The 19,840-nt window shown below is 40.9% G+C and overlaps 1 protein-coding gene and 1 long non-coding RNA gene across 3 annotated transcripts in view; one reads left to right on the top strand and one right to left on the bottom strand.

Annotated features, from left to right (window-relative positions):
* The window catches only part of LOC148372878 (uncharacterized), a 37,135-nt gene extending 33,749 nt beyond the window's left edge, over positions 1-3,386 (top strand). The window contains exon 3 of the long non-coding RNA XR_015849574.1: positions 2,873-3,386. This is a non-coding gene — a long non-coding RNA (uncharacterized LOC148372878). The remainder of the gene's footprint in view (positions 1-2,872) is intronic.
* The window catches only part of efna4 (ephrin A4), an 83,945-nt gene that overhangs the window by 36,697 nt on the left and 27,408 nt on the right, over positions 1-19,840 (bottom strand). For both annotated transcript variants that reach the window (XM_088327434.1, XM_088327435.1), the window contains exon 2: positions 1,555-1,853. In XM_088327434.1, coding sequence (XP_088183560.1) covers positions 1,555-1,853 — 299 coding nt within the window. The remainder of the gene's footprint in view (positions 1-1,554; positions 1,854-19,840) is intronic.

Raw genomic sequence — 19,840 nt, 5'->3', positions numbered from 1 at the left:
GCGCCTTGCATGGCTGCATGGCCGCTATTGGTGTGTGAGCGTGTGTGTGAATGGGTAAGTGTGAAGCACATTGTAAAGTGCTTTGGGAGGTCTTCATTGACTTGAAAAGCGCTATATAAATGCAGACCATTTACATTTATTACCGGGTATAACATTTCACATGTTATTTTCACACTAAACAGCAAGAGGTCTGCTTTGAAAATTCAAACCTTGCCGTGCCGAAAAATGTATGATGTGCCTCACTTCCTCATGATCAACAGATAAAACGAAAAACGAATGTTCAGAAGATAAGGCGTCATTTTGCCAAAGTAAATATTTTGCACTTACTCAAGAGATTTTTATACAAGGTGCAAAAGTTCTGTGTTTTACTGTTCTAATACATTTCCCAAAAATGGTGTACAAAGTCGTTTTAGTAACCTTTGTGCGAGTGACATATGCTGCGGGGTATTTCACGCATGGGGGACATTTTTTAATATATTTTTTTTCTAAATTGACTTTCAAGTAGATGTATGTTTTTTGTATTTGATTGTATCAATAATATTTCCCCCCAACATGAAACTTATGCTCCAGGTGCGACTTAGGGTAGGTTCACATTGGAGGGAAATCTGATTTTTTTTGCATTTTTTTGACCTGTAAACCAACTTGTAAAGTCCGTCTGAACGGAACTGATCAGATTTCTCACAAAAGACCCGGGCCACTTTCATATGGGGTCCTAAATCAGATACAAATACGATCTTTTGGAATGCAACTTCTGTGTGGTCGAGACACATTCATGTCATCGATAGGCGGTAAACGTCACTATTCTGCCTTCAAACAGACGGGAGGAGCGGAAAAATCAACAACTACGGCGGACGAAAACACAGGTTCATTTATTCCCATATTCATAGAAGATGAACACTAGCTTATTTTGTAACTCCCGGATAAGCCAACAGCGCATCACGGATTCACGAGTCACTCAAGTTCATTCTTAAAGCGATAGTCTCCTGTAGTGGTAGTTACCAAAATTTACATTCAAATCCCACCACACAGACAGAATCAAATGGTTTTGGATTAAATTAACATTTGGGGTGACAACGCTCCACTGTTAACATCCATGAGTACTTACACAAACATTAACGCATTGCGTGTGACGTCCCGTGCCCTTTTGTGCGCATGCGTTACAGTTGTGGGGTTCGCACAGGAAGATTTGAGTCGCATTTGGTGATTGGAGTTGCAATCTCCCAAAAACATTGGATTTCGTCAAAAAAGATCGGGCATTGAGCTCTGCAGTGCGAGCCTAGCCTCATTCATGTTTTTTCCTTCATAATTATTATAATTATAATCCTTATTTAGCAGGAATCGCACCAACCAAATCGAATGTAGTTTTCATATTTCCTCAAAGAAAAAAAATGAGTAAGAACCTTCACAATAGTTAAACACAGTTACTGGTTAATCAAGCATGCGGTAATTTCATGAATGGATCGGCGAGTCTCAAAGTGAAACAATGGCGAGCTTTCATGCGTCTCTTGGACGAGCGCCCACACACACCGGCAAACAAGCACGCATCCTACTCACAGCTATAATAGTAGTGGCGTCCTGGCAGGAACTCAAACCCGAGCGAGAAGGGGGTGAATCTTTGGACCTTCTCCGAGAAGCGCACCGATCCGAACGGGGCAAAAGGGGTGTTGCATTCCCAGCGCTTGATGGCCGCGCTGGTCTCCACGCAGCCCCTGAAGGCGGCCTCTTCCGTCAGGTAGAGGGCGAGCGTCTCCGGCTGCCGGCCGCCCAGCACGTGCTTGCTGGGGTAGTAAGGGCAGTAAAAGTCCAGGTAGTCGTTCAGGTTCACCTGAATGGCCAGTTCGCCTGCTGTCAACCTGGAAAGCAGAAGGTGATAAAGGGATTGTTTAAAATGTAGTTGAACATCATCATCATCATCTTGGTTGATGCAGTATACTCATGTGCAGGCTTGGGGAGTGACGGAATACATGTAACGGCGTCATGTAATCAGAATACAATGAAAATATCATTATATTCGGTTACGGTTGCAGAAAAAAATAATCAAATTAAGGTAAAATCAAGGTACATTTAGTGCATCAATATGGGTACATTTATGTTGCACAATTCAGGGGACAAGATTGAAGTCGGGTGTGCAATAGTTACAGGGTTGGGTAAAGTTACTTTAACTGGATTACTTTCAATTACTTTTGGATTACTCCAATACCAAATATGCTAATCAAAGACAAAAGAAACTAAATATGAATAAAATGACTCAATTTTGTGCAGGCTTGGGGAGTAACGGAATACACGGAACGCCAAAAATGATGTTGGCAAGCTGTTTGGATTTATTTTCATTTTGTTTCTGTCGCATTTTATGTTCGTTTTGCCGGAGATCAAAGAGATCAAAGCCAGGAAAGAAAGCTTACCACGTGTTGTGAGTCATAATTGTATTCATATTTAGTTTGTTTTGTCTTTTATTAGCATATTTGGTATTGGAGTAATCCAAAAGTAATTGAAAGTAATCCAGTTAAAGTAACTTTACCCAACCCTGAATAGTTATAATTCTTTATTCACACACACAGTCACTGGTGCGTTCACTCTCAGGACCCCCGCAGCTGCCCCAGGTACATGAAACATGACTATATGACCATAATCTTCACAAAACAAACAGAATAGTGCTATGAAATAAAAGTGCAACTACTGAGACAACATCAACAAACAATAATGAATATGCATACGCTCCCCTACTTGCGACCATTCGCCTTACGAAAAACGGTGGATATAAACATTATTTTTCGGGACGTCGAAAAATACCCGGACATTTCTGTAAGTTAGTTTTGTATTGTGTGCACCTTTTTCCGAGTACAGTACATTACTGTAGTGCTTCTTTCCGCAGCTACCGGCATGTGGTGGCGCTGTGAGAGGTCACCAAGCATCCACCCCGAAGAAGAAATCCAGCTTCAACTTCCTACTTCGTGTGTAAACATTCAGTACTACATGTACTTACTCAAGTTTTGTTTTTGTCAAAGCCTGTTATGTTCCTCCGCATCAGCTATTATGAAAGCAGTTGTGAAACCAAACAGCCATGTTCTGTACTCACAAGCCCAAAACATAGGTGGGTAAGTAGGTAGATAGTTGGTTGGAAAAGTGGTAGGTAGGTAGGGTAAGTAAGTAAGTGTCCAACATTGGCGCAGAATCAAACACGCTGCATCTGCCTGAAAACGGCATTTCCACGAAATAAATAAATAATATATGAATTTGAAAAAAATAAATGAAAGAAAAATCCCATTTTTCTTAAGAACAAGTTTTAAAAGCAACAATGCTAAGGCTATTTAATTTAATATGCTTAGGCTCTAAAAATATAAAATTTTGGCTTAGCATGGCTGCTATTCTAAAGACTCCTCAATGTTGCTTATTATTTTCTTTTTTTTGCATAAATGGACTGTTTACAATGAAAAAACTGATCATCACATAATCATAAGAAAAGTAATGCTCACGATTAGAGATACTGTACGCCTTTTGGAAATAGCAGTGACGATAACATAGTATCAAGTAAATCTGTGTTTATTTACTTGAATTTTTGTCAACCATTTGGACCTTTTAAGCCGGGAGCATCAAACCGTTTCCTGTCCCGGGGCAACATAAATTTGTTTTGTTTTCCCAGAGGCCGTATTGGTGGCAGGCAGTCGTCATTTGCTTTGAAAAAGCCATGATAGCAACGTTAAACGTACAGTCTTCTCTAAGGTCCCTTACGTCTCCTAAGCACCCGCAACTTCTTAGAAATCAACCTAACGAGTGTTTGTGATTCCACTTATTATAACGTGACATTTGAAATCAGCAGGCATCTTATTTGGACAAGACGTATAATGCCGTACTTTTCGAGATCATGTTGCTTGCCCTGGGGAGCGTGTATCTATCAGAATCTTACCCTCCGAATGTGATGGAGCGGGCCGGGTGAAATTTAAAATCAATAGGGCTCTTGCTTTTGGCACACACCCATTACCTCTAAAAGTCTGATGGGAGACGAGTTGGAAATTGCGAGCGGTCAAGCGCTGGAAAGAAACGTGTAGCAATTTGAATCCTTGCTCTTGTGCCGCAGATCGCTTGGAATCAATAGGGATTTTTGGGGGGCTTTGACACAGAGGAATGATCCCTGGGGTCTGCAAAAGGTCGGTTAAGAACCGGCACAATAGACTGAGGCTTTGCTGAGACACTTACGCTGCGTAATAGGAAACTGAGTGGAAAGAGAAAGCAATTAAGCAGATAAAATGTATTCGAGGATTCTTAAATGATTCGTGGCGTGTTCCGGGGGATGGATTCTTTGGGCTGCTGCAAAGTCGTATTCAATCATCGCCAGGAAAGTGAAACTAAAACACACATCAATCCTAACTAAGACGAGTTCAAGTACAGAAAAGCAACATGACTGGCTTCCGCCTGTACAGAGCAGATAAAGAGCAGACGTGATCGACAGCGAAGAGCAAAACCTTACGCCGAGGTTGACTGGCTTTCGGAATAATAACAATCCGGGGACGAGACGGCATCATTACGACAGAAGAGGTGCATGATGTAGAGCGTCTATTCCGGGCTTCCTGTCAGCTACGGTGAATTAAAAAGAGACCTATGTTAAGACAAATATGGGCCAAGACTGAAGGAAGCCGAGGGAGTCCGAGAAGAATGAGAAAGGCCGGGCGTTGTTAGCGTCAAAACAAACAGGAAAAGACAAAGGGAGAAAAAGTGATGGCAGGATGGTGCAATGAGCTCTACAAAGCCAGGAATGGTGTTGAATGCTGAAGATCGGAGTACATAATCAGTGTTCATTTTACCTCTGAAAAGTGATGCGTTCCGGGGTCTCGCATGCTCAAAAATCTATGGGTCCCAACAGAGATGTATGGGTCCCCAAAATCTAGTGTTATCGAGGTTGAAATGGTAAATCGGCGACAAATATATCATATAAATCTATATATTCATTCAGTTTTAATCATCACAGTTTATTGGTAATACAAATCAGTTATCACTTCAAGATTTTGCAGTTCACAACAATATTGTACATTATACAAAATATTATTGCTGAAATAATATTAATCTATATTTTCATTCAGTTTTAATCATCACAGTTTATTGGTAATACAAAGCAGTTATCACTTCAGATTTTTCAGTTCACAAAAATATTGTACATAATACAAAATACTATTGCTGAACTATTAGTCTATATGTTCATGGAGTTTTAATCATCACAGTTAATTGGTAATACAAAGCAGTTATCCCTTCAGATTTTCTCCGTTCATATATTCTTCGTGGTTTGCTGTCCCGCCAATCCATTATCATCCACCTCATAGCGTCACCAGGAATATAATTGAGTCCATTTTGGCAGAAACGTTCTTTTCTTGCTAGGAGTATTCTTTTGTTTATTTTCTTTCGTCGAATCGTTCGCTTCAACACACGTGTTTTCCTTGTCTCCGCGATCTTCCGAAGAATTTCTCCGCCGTTTTTTCGTGCCGGATTTATTGCCGTTGTTATCACTTTCTGCATTATGTTTAGACTTATCACTGACATTGAAGAAATGACCAATTTTGTGTTGATTTTCACCTAATACTAACTGCTTTTTCGGACCTTCCTTCGACAACAAGCACCACAACAATGACGTAATCTCGAAGCAACGAGATCTCGTTTGCCGAGATCGGCGTGCAGACAAAAACTGGAACCGCGAGACCAAAACAACAATGGCGGATCTGCCTGACGAAAAGTTTGGAGTGCGGTATATCTTTGTTAAAAATCGTGTAATAATGACAATTTTGTGTCAAAAAAAGTTGCATCCCGGGGACGCACGTTGATTTGACACTATGCGTCCCCAGCAAAAATGATGCCTCTAGGACACAGGGACGGGGGCAAACAAGAACACTGCATAATCAGAAAAAAGATGCAAGATATGTCAAAATATGTAGGCTTCTTGGAGAGGGTGCCTAAAAAAATCACTCCTCAACCCAGAGCTAACAAAGTTCAAGTCAAGTCATGTTTATTTGTGACGTCCTTAATCACAAAGAGTCTCAAAGGGCTGCACAGATCACAGATTATTGGCATTGCGCATGGACGCAGCGGCTCACAGCTCTTCAGCTAATTTTCTATTACCGTTCGCTTGTCTTTTTTGCTTTCTTTTCTGGACACATGTGTGCCCAATAATACCTATAGTCGGGAAGAACTTGTACATTTGGGTCCGCGTCTAAATTTTGACTTTTTGGGCACTTTTTATACTACCTTTGATACAAAGAGAAATACAAAGAGTTGCGGGATCTCCGTGGGTGGCCAACCCACTTACGAAGCGGCGGGGATGGCGTAGAAATCGCAAACAAAAGCGGGGCTGACGCTCGGGCCATGGTGCTAAGCTAAGAGAGCTACATCGTCAAAACGGCAGAGAAGGACATGAAGATGGTGGAATTAAGCACAATTCCACCAATATTTCTTCATCTATCTTGCCTGTCCACACGCCCGAACGGCAACATCTTGTGACGATTCCTACAAAGACTTCAGCTAAGTTCAAAGTCAAGTCATTTTTATTTATATAGCCCTTAATCACAAAGGGTCTCAAAGGGCTGCACAGGTAATTGCACAGACTATTATTTTAGACTATTATTACACCATCCCCTGATCTGGAAACAAAAGATTCATCAAAGCTAAAATTTGGTCTTTTAAATATTAGTTCGCTTGCTCCTAAAGCTCTACTTTACTACTCTACTTATTCGTGATCACAAACTTAACCTGATTGGTCTGTGCGAAACTTGGATGAGTTTTTACCGTTAAATGAGGCTTCTCCTCAAGACTACGTACCGCTGTGGGACCTCTGCATTAATTGAAATTATTTGATACAATGGTACGTCTACTTACGAATGTCTCTACATACGAAAGTTGAATTGGAAAACATTGCTTCTAGTTACAAAGGCGTTTCTGAAGACAAAGTCAAAAATACAGTCAACTACGTGCTGTTATTATCCGCTCCGAGAGTTTCTCCAACGTAAACAAACGGGCTATCGCTTCAAAACTGCTCGGCAACCCACTGTGCATGTGTGGTCCCAGCATGCTCTTCGTGTGACCGTCAGAGTTCAAAATCGACGAAGACGAGGAGGGTTTTCGGCAAGATTGCAGCCATTATTCAATTAGCCAAAATGAAAGACATTTTAGCAGAATTCCACCAAGTCTCGGAATTTGTGGAACGGAATCACCCAGAAAAAGTCTTGTCAAGTCGGGCTATCGCTACTTCTGCCTTGTGCATTTTCTGACTATGCCTCACCAGACAGGAACCGTCGCACGTCACCAAAACCACTTTGTAGGAATAGTCCGATACTACTATGTTGATACTGGCCTGATATGTACTTTCAGCATTGTTGTGCAAAAAGTTATCACAATACTTAGTTACTCACTACTTCTTCCAAAAAATTACTGTCTTGGTAACTGAATTACTCTATAGTAAAATTAATTAGTTACCAGGTAACTATTTCTGTTACTCTTAAAAAGTTGTCCCTGAAAAAAGTTGGAATTTTCAGAGCAGCATTCGAGTCAATTGAATAGAGAAGAAAAAAGACATACCAGCAATAGATTTACCCTGCACTTCACTAAACATTATAACGTGAGTTGAATACATGAAATCTAACTACCATACCTTGAGAAAACTGGTCAAGTAGAAATAGGCAACTGCACTTCAAAAGGTTTGTTCACAACTAAAGTCAACAGTAAAACAATTTCAAGTGAGTAGTCTCTCTCTCTCTCTACAATACTTCTCTAAGTGAAGTGAGAGCAGCAGTTTGGGAACAATTAGTGTTAAAAGACACAAGAACCACTGAAAAACAATCCTACACTACTTTCCCCCAAGTGAGATGTTCTTGTGAATTCAATATCACTCTTACTCGTAATATTACGGTTGGACGTTCCCCATTGTCCGACTATAAAAATGAACACGACTTGACGTCATCACGCACGCACCGCAATTATTTTGTGTTATTGTAAATGGCTGCCATGTTCGGGTAAATGAGAGGCGTAATCACGTGTTGTCAGTTAATAAATATGCTAACAGGCTGACCGAGGATGTCCTGCTTTGTTCCTTACGCAGAAGACTGCACCCTCCGCGAGACAACCTGCTGATTTGTACTAGACAAAGTAACGCGACGCCTTTGACTAAGTAACGGTGGAAAAAATAATGAATTTGATTACTCGATTACTGAAAAAAATGTATAACTGCGTTATTCCCAACACTGACTTCCAGTATAACGATATTCAAGGTCAACGTGGAAACAACACTTTTCATTCCTTAGAACCCTCCCTAAATAGAAAATGGAACTTATCTCAGTAAACGCCAGCAAATGTACTTCATAACGATGAACTCTACTTTGTAGATTGAAATCGCAGCGGTGCCTGTTCCGGGCAAGGACAGAGTTTCTTATACCTGAATAAATTACGCTCTTTGTACCAGTTAAAAAAAAAATAATCAATGTGTGGGTGCCAAGCATAAAAAACACCCATCCATCTATTTTCTATTTCTGAACAGACCCCGAATTGATTCACATGTCAATCCGAGACAAACTCACATTCACGCGTCCGACCAATTTATATTCTAGACTTGACATCTTTGAGGTGGACCACATGCTCAAAAAGTCCGCATGAATGCCACCGTCTCCAATTAGGAAAGCAAAATAAAACCAACAGGTAAGAAAAAAAACTATATCAAAAGAAAGTTAAGCGTTTTAATTAGCGACCCGAGAGAGTCGACGGGTGCAGACTATCAGACGGAACAGGCGAGTGGAAGACTTTAATTAGTCTTCTGGAGGCTGCGAAGAAATAAATAAAACAGAGAGGGGGCCGGATGCGGCGTCTGAAGGGTCAGGTCTGTCAGTGGGAGCCTTTATGAAGGGGTGACGGAGCGAAGGAGAGCCGGGGCAAAGGGGGCGCCGGGGGTTAGCCGGGAGGAACGAGACCCTCCGATGGGAGGCGGAGGTCTCCAGGAAAGGAAAGCAAACAGAGCTTCCTGGCTATGCTAAACACACTTTTAGGTAGGGTTTGGTTCTTATTTTTGAATTCCCCTTCCTCCTGAAAATCAATCTAGAACAGGGGTGTCAAACATATTTTAACTCGGGGGCGACACGATAGAACAAACATTCTGTCGGGGGCTGGACTGGTAGATTAAAGAGAAAGAAAAAGAGAGATAAAGAAACAAGAGAAAGAGGGAGGGATAGGGACAGAGGGCGAGACAAAAGAGATAAAAAGAGAAGTCGTGAGAGAGGGGGAAAGAAAGGGAGCAGAAGAAAGAAATCCAAAGAGAAATCGAAAGACAGAAGGAGAGAAAAGAGAAAAGAAAGCCCGAAGGGTAGGAAGAGAGAAAGAGAAAAGAGAGAAAAGGATAAAAGGAAGTTAGAGCCAAAGAAGTTAAAAAGACACAGAGAGAGAAAGAGACACAGAGCAACAAAGGAAGAGAAAAAGAGAGACACAGAGAGTGGAAGAGAAAGAGTGGGAGAAAAGGGGTAGAAAAGAGGGAGAGAGAGAGAGAGAGAGAGAGAGAGAGAGAGAGAGAGTGTATCTTTGTTCAAGGCACCTTTCTTTGGCAACATCAAGTTGACATATTTCAACCTGCAGTTTGTTTTTCTCTTGCACTTCTCAGAGTGATGTCTCGCGGGCCGGATTCAATCCCTTAGCGGGCCTGATCTTTGACACCTGTGATCTAGAAATAGAAATTTGACTATCTAATTTTCACATTATCATTATTCATGGTACCAGAGAATAACTCTAGAATTTTCCGTCTCCCATTTTTGCCCCCTGCTTTCCAACAGCAAGCTAATACAACACCAACAATTCAAAAACACAGTCTGCAACGAGAACTGCTAATGCTAGCTTCTAAGACTTGATCTTAGCATTCACAACCGTAGAAGCTAAGACGAGCGACCGTAGCCGTTATTGCTAGCAGTAACTAGCCACTAATCTTCAGGTTGCCCTCAATAGCCTGCGAGGATGTTCCGAAAAGAGCTCATTGTAATTTTCTAGGTAGTTTGAAAATGTGAAAAACGAAAATGATTCATACAAAACATTTCATACAAGAAATGATAAACATGTTTAGTATCTTTCATAAATGATTATTTCTTGAAGTCCCAACACATCTTCTAAATCAATTACATGAGTCATCACATAGTGCCTTTTTTTAGGCATATTCCAAATAATATCAAAAAAGTAATAGAAAAATACAATAGTAACAACATAGTAATAGCATAACAGTTGCCCTTTTCAGAAATACATAGACAAATGGTAGCCTTAACACTAATCAATAATAAAGACGTAGCTTCAAGGTTGGTGACCCAAGGGCTAATGATAGCGGCTATTGATCATAATTGGTTCATTGAGAAATCAATCGTCATAACGCGTGACTATTTTTTCAATATGATTTTTTTTTCCAACAAATGTTTGTAATGTTGTTGCCGTTCGTAATAGATTATTTTCAGTTTTTCCTTTTGATATTGCCATTCATCATCCTCCTCAAATTATCCTCATACTTCAAATCCAGTAAAATTCATGGTGTGATAACCTTGTCTCGCGAGCTTTGGATATCATGACATCCCCACTTTGCCAACAAATCCTCGTTAGTGCTTAACTCTGCGATGCTAGTTGTAAATGCTGGCAGTTGTATCCGCAGACGTAACTGCTAATTCAAGTATCTGTTTTGGGTAAGCTGGAAACCAATACTTGTGTCCACAGCACAAGCAAGCTGGAAAATGCTAGTGCCTATTTTGGCAAAGTTAGCGGCTAGTGCAGGACACAGGAGTCTCACGGAGTTTAACCAGGTTTAACAAATGTTCCAGCAAGGCAAAGTACAAAGGAGCGCGCTTAAATACTCCAAGAGCAATCAGTCCAATGCGTCTCAGCTGGTGTCAAGGGGTGGGGCCAGCTGGGCGCCATGACAACCGTGCAGGACATGACAGAATCAGACTATGAAGGACATTAAAATACGTAGATACCAAATTTATTGTTCATAGTTTTACGTTTTCAATACACTATTTTAATCATGGCCGCAAAAATTCAACGTTTTACACCGATTTTTAATAAAAAATGAGGGGTGCCCGTTACAGGAATAAATACGGTAATCCAAACTTCACTGATATGATCTTGGGCACGTGTTCTTGCCACTATTGGCCCCTGTAAAATACATGCTAGCAATTACAGGAACAACATGCTCTACCAATGTCAACCTGTCAGCCATTTTCTCCCCTTTCTCCCCGCCCCTGTCGCCGGAAGGGGCCGGTAGGGGCCGGTAGGTTCCCTAACGCCCTCATTACAACTCGGCGGCTACGTGCCGGGGAGTGCTGACAGCAAGGCAATATCAAGTGCAGGACGGCCGGTTCGGTGCCACAGCTTCATCTTGTACATGTCCATGACATTGTTTTTATGTCCCGATGAAATTGTAACTCACCCCTGACATTTTAAAACCAGCCTTGGGATATCTGCACTGACCAAACAATTTTCTGGAAATATGATTTGAAAAAACAAAGAATAAAAACAAAGAAAGATGAAAAAGAATACTTTTTTTACTCTGGCGGTTTGGTAGATGACTGCAGTTCTATCTTAGCGAAACATTTAAAACGTCTTGACACAACACCGGAACAAACATATATTTCATTCATTGGTTTTACCGGTTATTAGTGGTGTCAGGACCAGAACGGAGACAGGACCCCTTTGCGTTGCGTTTCTCACAAGTTTTATTGGAAGAAAGAGAAAGGCTTGCGCGGGTGATTGCTGGACACGGGAAGCAGGACACTCTGAACGCGGAAGTTGATCTTCAGTGTCGAGCGATGGCCGTGTCGGGAACGGAAAAACGGGTCAGTAGCCAGGACAGGAGTGTAAAAACGGCTCGGAAGTGAGTCGGAAGCCAGGAAAGGAAAGTAGACATGGTCGGGGACAAAAGAGTCAGAATCCGGGACGGGAGAGTAGCCATGGTCAGGCTCAAAAACGGGCCGAAGCCGGGGGACAGACAGGAGCAAAAAACAGGTGGGAGTCAGGGTCGAAAAAGGCTTGCCCAGTGATAACTGAGGTTCGCAGATGGACTGACAAAAGGGGACAGATCGGAGGGGGGTTAAATAGGGACAGAGAGCCAATCAGAGTCTGAGGCAGTTGGCGCCAAAGGAGCGGGCACAGGTGATGCATATCGGTAATCATGACAAGTGGTATAAATGGTGTATGCATTGACTAGAAGTACTGTATCTTTGCAAATGTGTTAAGAATTCTGAAGGAGTAAAATGCCCATTTATCAACCTGTGAGTATTTTTAAAAAAAATGATAATATATGTATTTCTGCTTATTATTCAAATCAATATTACTGTATTTTTAATGACTTTTTTTACAACTACGAGGCACCAAATAATACACACTGTCTCTTTAAAATCAACAAAATATTCTGCAGAATAATTTTATCTGAGTGGGATTAGGCAACGAGCTGAGGACATGTTAAACACGCATTGTAATTGAAACAATCTATTAATCAAAAGCTAGTCAATAACAGGCAGCACGGTGGTGCAGTGGTTAGCGCATGTGCGGCACAGTTTTAGGGTCAAAAGATCGAACCTTCCTGTGTGGAGTTTGCATGTTCTCCCTGTGTTTGTGTGGGTTTCCTCCGGGCACTCCGGTTTCCTCTTACATTCCAAAAACATGCATGTCAGGTTAATTGGCCGGTCCAAAATGTCCCTAGGTGTGAATGAGCGAATGAGTTGCCTCAAGATAGCTGGGATAGGCTCCAGCAACCCCGCGACCCTACTGAGCATAAGCGGTGCAGATTTAAAACATTTTGAAACAAGGAACTCAAACCCGCTGCTTTTAAAATGGTGACGATACGGCAGACACTTTGAATTTTGAAATAATCTCTGTCATCGTTGCATCTTAATGAAAATTGCTCAGTCCCGATTTCCTGCAACCACCAAGATTTTCTTCTAGTTGAATTAAAAAAAAAAAGCAACTGGAGCCTCCCAGGTACCCACTCACCGCGCGTCAGAATTACACGGAGTGCTGCTACGCGCACTGTTCTAATGATGTGCAGAGGTTCTCTTGTGGCAGAGACCTTTGATCCGTTAATATGAGAGAATAATTAAAGGCGCAACAATCCCAAACGCTACATCAGGAATACAAAACAGTCGGGCGCATCATTCCCGTCACGCGCGCCGGGTGCCGGCCGACTGCCATAAACAGGCGGGCTGAAAATATTCCGGTGTGAGGAAAAAAAAAAAGGGGAGAATCCCCAGGCAAAGGCAGCTTTTCATGCATATGTGTTAAAGGTAAAGCTTGAGCGCTGACGGTGGGAGGCGTGCGAGACTCGGCGGCGCCTGCTGTTGGGACGTGGTCGAACGCAGTACGGGGTGCAGGGACTTAGCCTTTTGAAGGCTACAGTGGAGATGAGACTGAGTTACGATAACATATTAGACCAAAACTGCATGTCAAAAATTGTATACAATACGTACAAAGGCTCCCCTTTCGACCATTCGACTTACCAAAAACGGTAAACACGAACATTTTTTTTCAGGATGTCGAAAAACATCCGGACATTCATTAGATTTTGTATTGTGTGCACCTTTTTCTGTAGTGCTTAGTTCCTCCACTACCGCCGTGTGGCGCTGTGAGAGCTCACACAGCATCCACCCTGAAGAAAAAAATCCAACTTCTTCCTAGTTTGTGTGTAAACATACTATACTGTATCTCCAGCGCGCCAAGAACTTTGACATTTTTAACGAAAACCGTTGCCTCAGTAAGCAACAAGAAGTCACACATAGCGGCGATCTTAGGTAGAGATTCCACTATGTAAAAAATACAAAATTCTCGACCTATTATATTTAAAAAAAATAAAAAAGACATTAGCATGATAGTCCATTTATTTTAACCTACTATTAAGTTCGTGTTTTGAATCAAAGTTTTTTAACCACTGGGAGGCGCTAAATATTACACACTGTCCCTTTAATTCAAGTTACGAAAATCGGCTTTGGTACGTTTATTTTTAAATTGGCCCCAATAAGCAGGTAGGGGCCTTGCATGGCTGACTCCCTATTGGTGTGTGAGTGTGTGTGAATGGGTAAGGGTGAAGCACATTGTAAAGCGCTTTGGGAGGTCTTCATTGACTTGAAAAGCGCTATATAAATGCAGACCATTTCCCATTACCATTTATTTTTTAATATCTCGTGCATCCATTCGATTGTCGTTAGTGTAACGTGTAAAAAAGAGGCGAGCAGTTTCTTTTAAAATTAAAGTGGAATAAGGAAGCTTGATGGCGTTGAAAAAAAAATGGTTGGATCGCTTTTTTCCGTCCACTCTTAACCATGGAGAACCTCTTGAAGCACATCCTCCAAAAGTAAGTTCAACTCAACTTTATAGCAACTTACGAACAAATTAAACACTCGTTCGGAAGTCGGACTATAATGCAGGATGTGACATTATTACTGATTGTGATTTACAGTATATGACAGATTAGTGCGATATTGTACTTTAGTGAATGGAATAAACTATCATCTATGTTTAATCATTTGTCAATGTTCAGAGCCGTTTTTGAGAACAAGTCACAGCATTTAGGTGGACCAATAGCTAGCGTTTCGGTCATTTCAGAGTTAAGGCGCAAGAAGTTGAGTGACATCAATTCTTTTATCTCAGTGAGGCAGGCCTCCAAATTTCCACAGTTTAATGTGACAAATTTCTCCATCGGAAGATATAGTTGAGTGTGGAAACTGATATTATACTTGCGAATAATATCACCTAATGGAAGCATGTAAATGCTGAAAAGAAGGGGGGCCAAGTACTGAACCCTGCGGAACACCATAGGCTCAGATGTCATTTCACCATAATGCAGATTTTAGATCAGGTGATGGTGTCATAATAGTCTGTGGTTTGCAATAATCTGTGGTCTGTGCAGCCCTTTGAGACTCTTTGTGATTATGGGCGTCACAAATAAACATGACTTGACGATCTATTTTAGGATACAAATTTCTCAAAGAATGGAAAAAAAATGTGTCGGGTAAATCAAACCTCATATAAATCAAATATTAAAACAATTGTTTCAGCCCTTATTCTGTCTAGTGTCTTTCCCCTTGATCAGAATAAATGCCACAATGGGAATGTGCATAAAAACTGCATTTAAAACGTGTTGAAGGAAGGAAAATTGATCCATTACTTGTTAGGATTATTATCAACACAGTAAAGGTAGCTCATGACTGAGAACTTCTTCAGAAAGCAAAGACAGGACAATTTCCTTTGTACTCTTTTGCCTCACCAACAATAGATCGACAACATTCCGGGCAATCAAATATATTATCATCATCATTATCGTAAAAGTCCTTTCTCCTAATCAGTCCGGGACTGATTGGTAGAAACGGGGTCGTAAATTAAGGGCTCCCCTTGGTTACCAATTTTCTACATCTTCGTCCTTCATTAGCCGGATCAGAAATGACCTTGGTGACTTTGAAGAACAGACCACTTGAACTCAATTTATTTGGAATAAAGTCTTCAGAACATGAGCAAAGACAGCGTTATTGGGGACAATCAAATTAGAAGCTCTCTGAAGGGCTTTTGAAAGGCGTCAAGGTCAGAGTCAAAGTCAAAGCTCGTCTTTTCCTACCACTCAAACAGTTCTTCAAAACAAACAAGGTGGGAGGAATTAAGCAGGCTTCGAATTCATACTGTAATTAAGTTGGGTGTTGCCAGGAAATGATATAAAACTCTCGACATCGGACTTGTTTTTATTTCAAACGCAATGACACACTACAATAGCAACGATCGTTTACCCAAACAGCGGAAATGCTTTGCCCACAAAAATTGCCGTCCTTTGCCATAATGTCAAAGCCATTTGGGCTGGGTTTTTCAAGCAACCCCAAAAATGTCACTTTTAAATGCATTCTATGATTCAATGTTTGGAAAGTCAAAACAGATCCGGACTCAACGGCTTTCCTTCAAAAAAATAACTCTTGCTGGAGTACAGTAATCCCTCGCTGTATCGGGGTATACTTTCCACAGTTTTGCTATTTTGCTGATTTTCATTGTGCATTGTGTTCTGTATTCCGATTGATTGAACAGTTGTCCCACCCATTTTCTGCCTGTGTCTGTCTGTTTAAGCCAGTACTTCCCAAAGTGGGCGGTACCGATCTGGGAGGTCGGTGAGGAAGGTGGTGGTGGTAAGGGGGCGGCAGTCTGAAGTCGAAGTCAGGAGTTTGAACCTAGTGCCGTTGTGAAACCACAGTTGTGAGTGATGGAGTTCTGGCCAACCAGAATTGTTCGAGTTTTAAAAGCGCAGACCAATCAGAGACAACTTTAAATAATAGCACAAGCCAATAAACGCGAAGTTTGCAAGCACCACACTATGCCACACCCACCGTGTGAGCTCATTGAGTGTCATGGCGGACTCCGTAAACATAGTCCCAGAGTCAACAAACGAGAAGAAAACGAAACTTTCACCGAAGAAGGCCAGTAGTACACATCACTTGTTTGGACCTATTTTGGTTTTGACAAAGCTTTCCATTGTGCATTCAGATTGGCTAAACAGAGGAAGATGCTTTCCATCGCCAACAAAGATGAACTTCACTACCCACTAAACGTATTCAGTGCCACGTGCAGGTCTTTGGCACTACCTGGTGGCTCCCTGGCACTTTTTCAAAGATGTCTGTAGAACAGAACAGGAAGGTAAATGTAGTTTTCAATGATGACCACATGATAGCGGCAAAGTATCGTACAAAGTCAAGAGAAGTGGATTGGGTACTTAAATTCATAAAGCCGTGTAATAAAAGAGCAAAATTATTTTTAAAATTATAATTTGACAGCAGAGATTTTTTTTTTTTAAACTTTTATAAAGTACACGACTTTTATCGGTTAAATACTTGAGCCTGTAAATTGGGTTTGTTGTTGAGTAATACCAAATTAATAAATAAATAATGATTTTCACGTTTAGCACAGGGTTCTGCCCCTCATTAACCTCAGTAACCGAGGGATTACTTTATTTGTTCAAAATATGCTTGGGTTTGTTCTTTGGTTTCAAGTATTTAATAGATGAATAAACAAATCATTTTTTCGATTAAATTTCGGACAGTTAAAAAAAACCCAGACTACTCTAATAATAAAAATAATAAAAATTATAATAAAAAAATCCAAGTGTATCTCAAATAGCGAAGCAATCGACAAAAATACATACAAATGTATACAATACACCTGCAAATATGTAAGCTAACAAGTGCTTCTACAAGTTTGTCACGGAATCAAGAAGACAGGCAGCAAAATGTGATATCGAGTTGGCCCCCGCTGGATCATAGTGGTACTACAAGTGTCCCCTGAACAGCCCAACTACACTACAACGCCACAACGAAATTGAATTATTCAATCATTGAACTATTGTGCTGAGTGACACGTGAATCGCACGACACAACAAATTGATGATGAAATTTGCTACCAAGGCTTTAGAGGTAAAATCTTGTGCCCGGACTTGAACCCGGCCCAAATTTTAAAATGTCAACCATTAAGTCGGGCCGGGCTTTTCTCTCGGCATTTTATTTTTACTTTTACTCAAGTGATTATTTGGATGACCACTTTTTACTCCTACCTAAGTGATATTATTCTCAAGCTTGAGGGCTCCATGCCCTTACAAACTGTCATATTTTCCATTACAAAAAACAAAATAATAGTACACCATATTCTTTTTTTCAAACGTATATTTTATATATATATATATATATATATATATATATATATATACACACAACATTTTGTTGTGAGATACTGAGTTGCTCGACATGAATGAGGTTTATTATAAAAAAGTTCAAAAATGAAGTCGCTTGGACGTTCACTGTAGAAGGAAAAAATACATGCAAATATAATTAAGTAGAATACATTTTATTATTCAAACTATTAATTCATTTTCTGCATTAAATTATTGTATGTAATATACTGATTAAAGGGATAACCACAAACCTGTCTTTTTTCATTTTCCCCTTTTATACTTCCGTTTTTTTAAAACTTCTTTATACAACATAATAATTCGTAATATAATGCATCAAAGCAAGTGAGCTGTTTGAGAGCCGGCTCTCTTTCATGAGTTGAGCTTAAAAAGCCGGTTCTCTAAAAAGAGACGTACTTCCTTTCACTACATAACTACCACATGAAATCCGAGGCGGCAGATGCATGCGCACAGTAGCATCAAACGCTTGCTTCGTTTGCAATGAAAAAAAAAAAAACGATACCAAGATAGAGGCTACCGCAGCGAACTCGTTTGACCTGATTGATTTGCCGTTTTGTGATCGTCGGTGTATACCAGATGGTACCCATAATAGACAAATTTGCGGTTTTCCGTACCGATTTTTTGTACGTCGTACAGGTCTTAAAATGCATAATAAACATACTTTGTCCTGCAAAAAGGTACAGGTTGACAGGTATGTTATTCTGAAGTAAGTGTATTCTTTGCACCACGTGTAGTTTGGGGCCACGCCTACCTCTGCGCTAAAGTGCACACTTGATTTTAGGGACCGAGCCCAAAGTAAAACCGAAGCTGCACCTCGGCGCTGCATGCAGTTTTGGGTTTAATCTGGGCCCCTTCCCTCAAATCAAATTTATCGGTCGGGTTCGGGCTGGTTCGAGCGTTATACCGGCAGGTCGGGTCTGGCTAGATATTTTAAGCTCGGATCTTACCTCTACTTGGCTTTTAATAATCGAATCGTTGCAAAAATAATAGTTATTGCAGGACCTTTGCGAAAAACGAGGGATTACTCGAGTCGTTGCAAAAATAATAAAGTTATTGCAGGACCTTTGCGAAAAACGAGGGATTACTCGAGTCGTTGCAAAAATAATAAAGTTATTGCAGGACCTTTGCGAAAAACGAGGGATTACCGAACCCCGTTTTATTTCCTTTGGAGTGATTCCTTACAATCGGCATAAGAATTGGGTTGGGAGAAGAATCAGGTCAACCCCGCCTCAGCTCCCTCCCTTCACTGAGCCTTTCCAGAGCCCAAACAGCAGTGTTGTGTCTAACCTGCTGCTTACGCCCCTCGACGCGCACAAACAAGAAGCCGGCCTCCCGCCTCGGACCATCTGGGGACCCCCCGTCGCCCAACCGCCTGCAAAGCCGGACGGAAAATCTCTTGGTGCAAAGCGCTCGCCTATCCCCGACATCCCCCCGGTCCCCGACACCCCCGCAAACGCCTTCGTAAGATTCTTAGCTTCGTCGCCACAGACACGAGCGAGAAGTGCAGGAAATAAGGAACGCTTTCCTGTTCTTTAGCCTGACTCGATTCCGCCGAGGTTGGCGAGGAAGTGCGCTTGTGCCGCATTCCTGGAAACCAAAAAAGTGGGATATGCCGCTCGTATGACTGAGGAAATGGTAAAGTTGAAGGCCGAGGATCACGAAACTCACAAGTTCAGGAGGACGGAGGACACAAAAACAACAAAAATGAACAAAAAAACCCAAAACCTTTTTCTAATTGTATTTAATTCTTAATTTCTATGTCACTAGAAAATGTATTCATCAAGTCAAAAACAATTAAGGAAGGTGAAAATATGTAGAAGAAAAAGTAGGGAAAAAAATAAAAATGCTACTAAAATACAAAGTAAAAATCATGATTGAAACATTAAAAATAATTATTGTTTATATAAAATATTGTTTATTGTTTTGCGTTTAAAAAAAAACAATAATAACAGTAATAACAATAATACCAATTACAGTGTCCAAAACTCATGAGAAAAAGTTAGCAGACACCAGGGCAGACAACTCTGAACAGTTGCCCAGCCACAAAGTTTCCTGCCCCATTTTTCACAAATTGAATCACAATAAGACGACTCATCACAAAAAAACCCGTTGTTGCAAAGTATTAAGGATGGACAATCAGAATATATAACA

Source organism: Urocampus carinirostris, chromosome 2, assembly GCF_059441175.1.
Source record: "Urocampus carinirostris isolate Australia breed hairy pipefish chromosome 2, RoL_Ucar_1.0, whole genome shotgun sequence".
In the NCBI taxonomy this organism is placed as follows: Eukaryota; Metazoa; Chordata; class Actinopteri; order Syngnathiformes; family Syngnathidae; genus Urocampus; species Urocampus carinirostris.
This window is presented reverse-complemented; position numbering and strand designations above follow the sequence as displayed.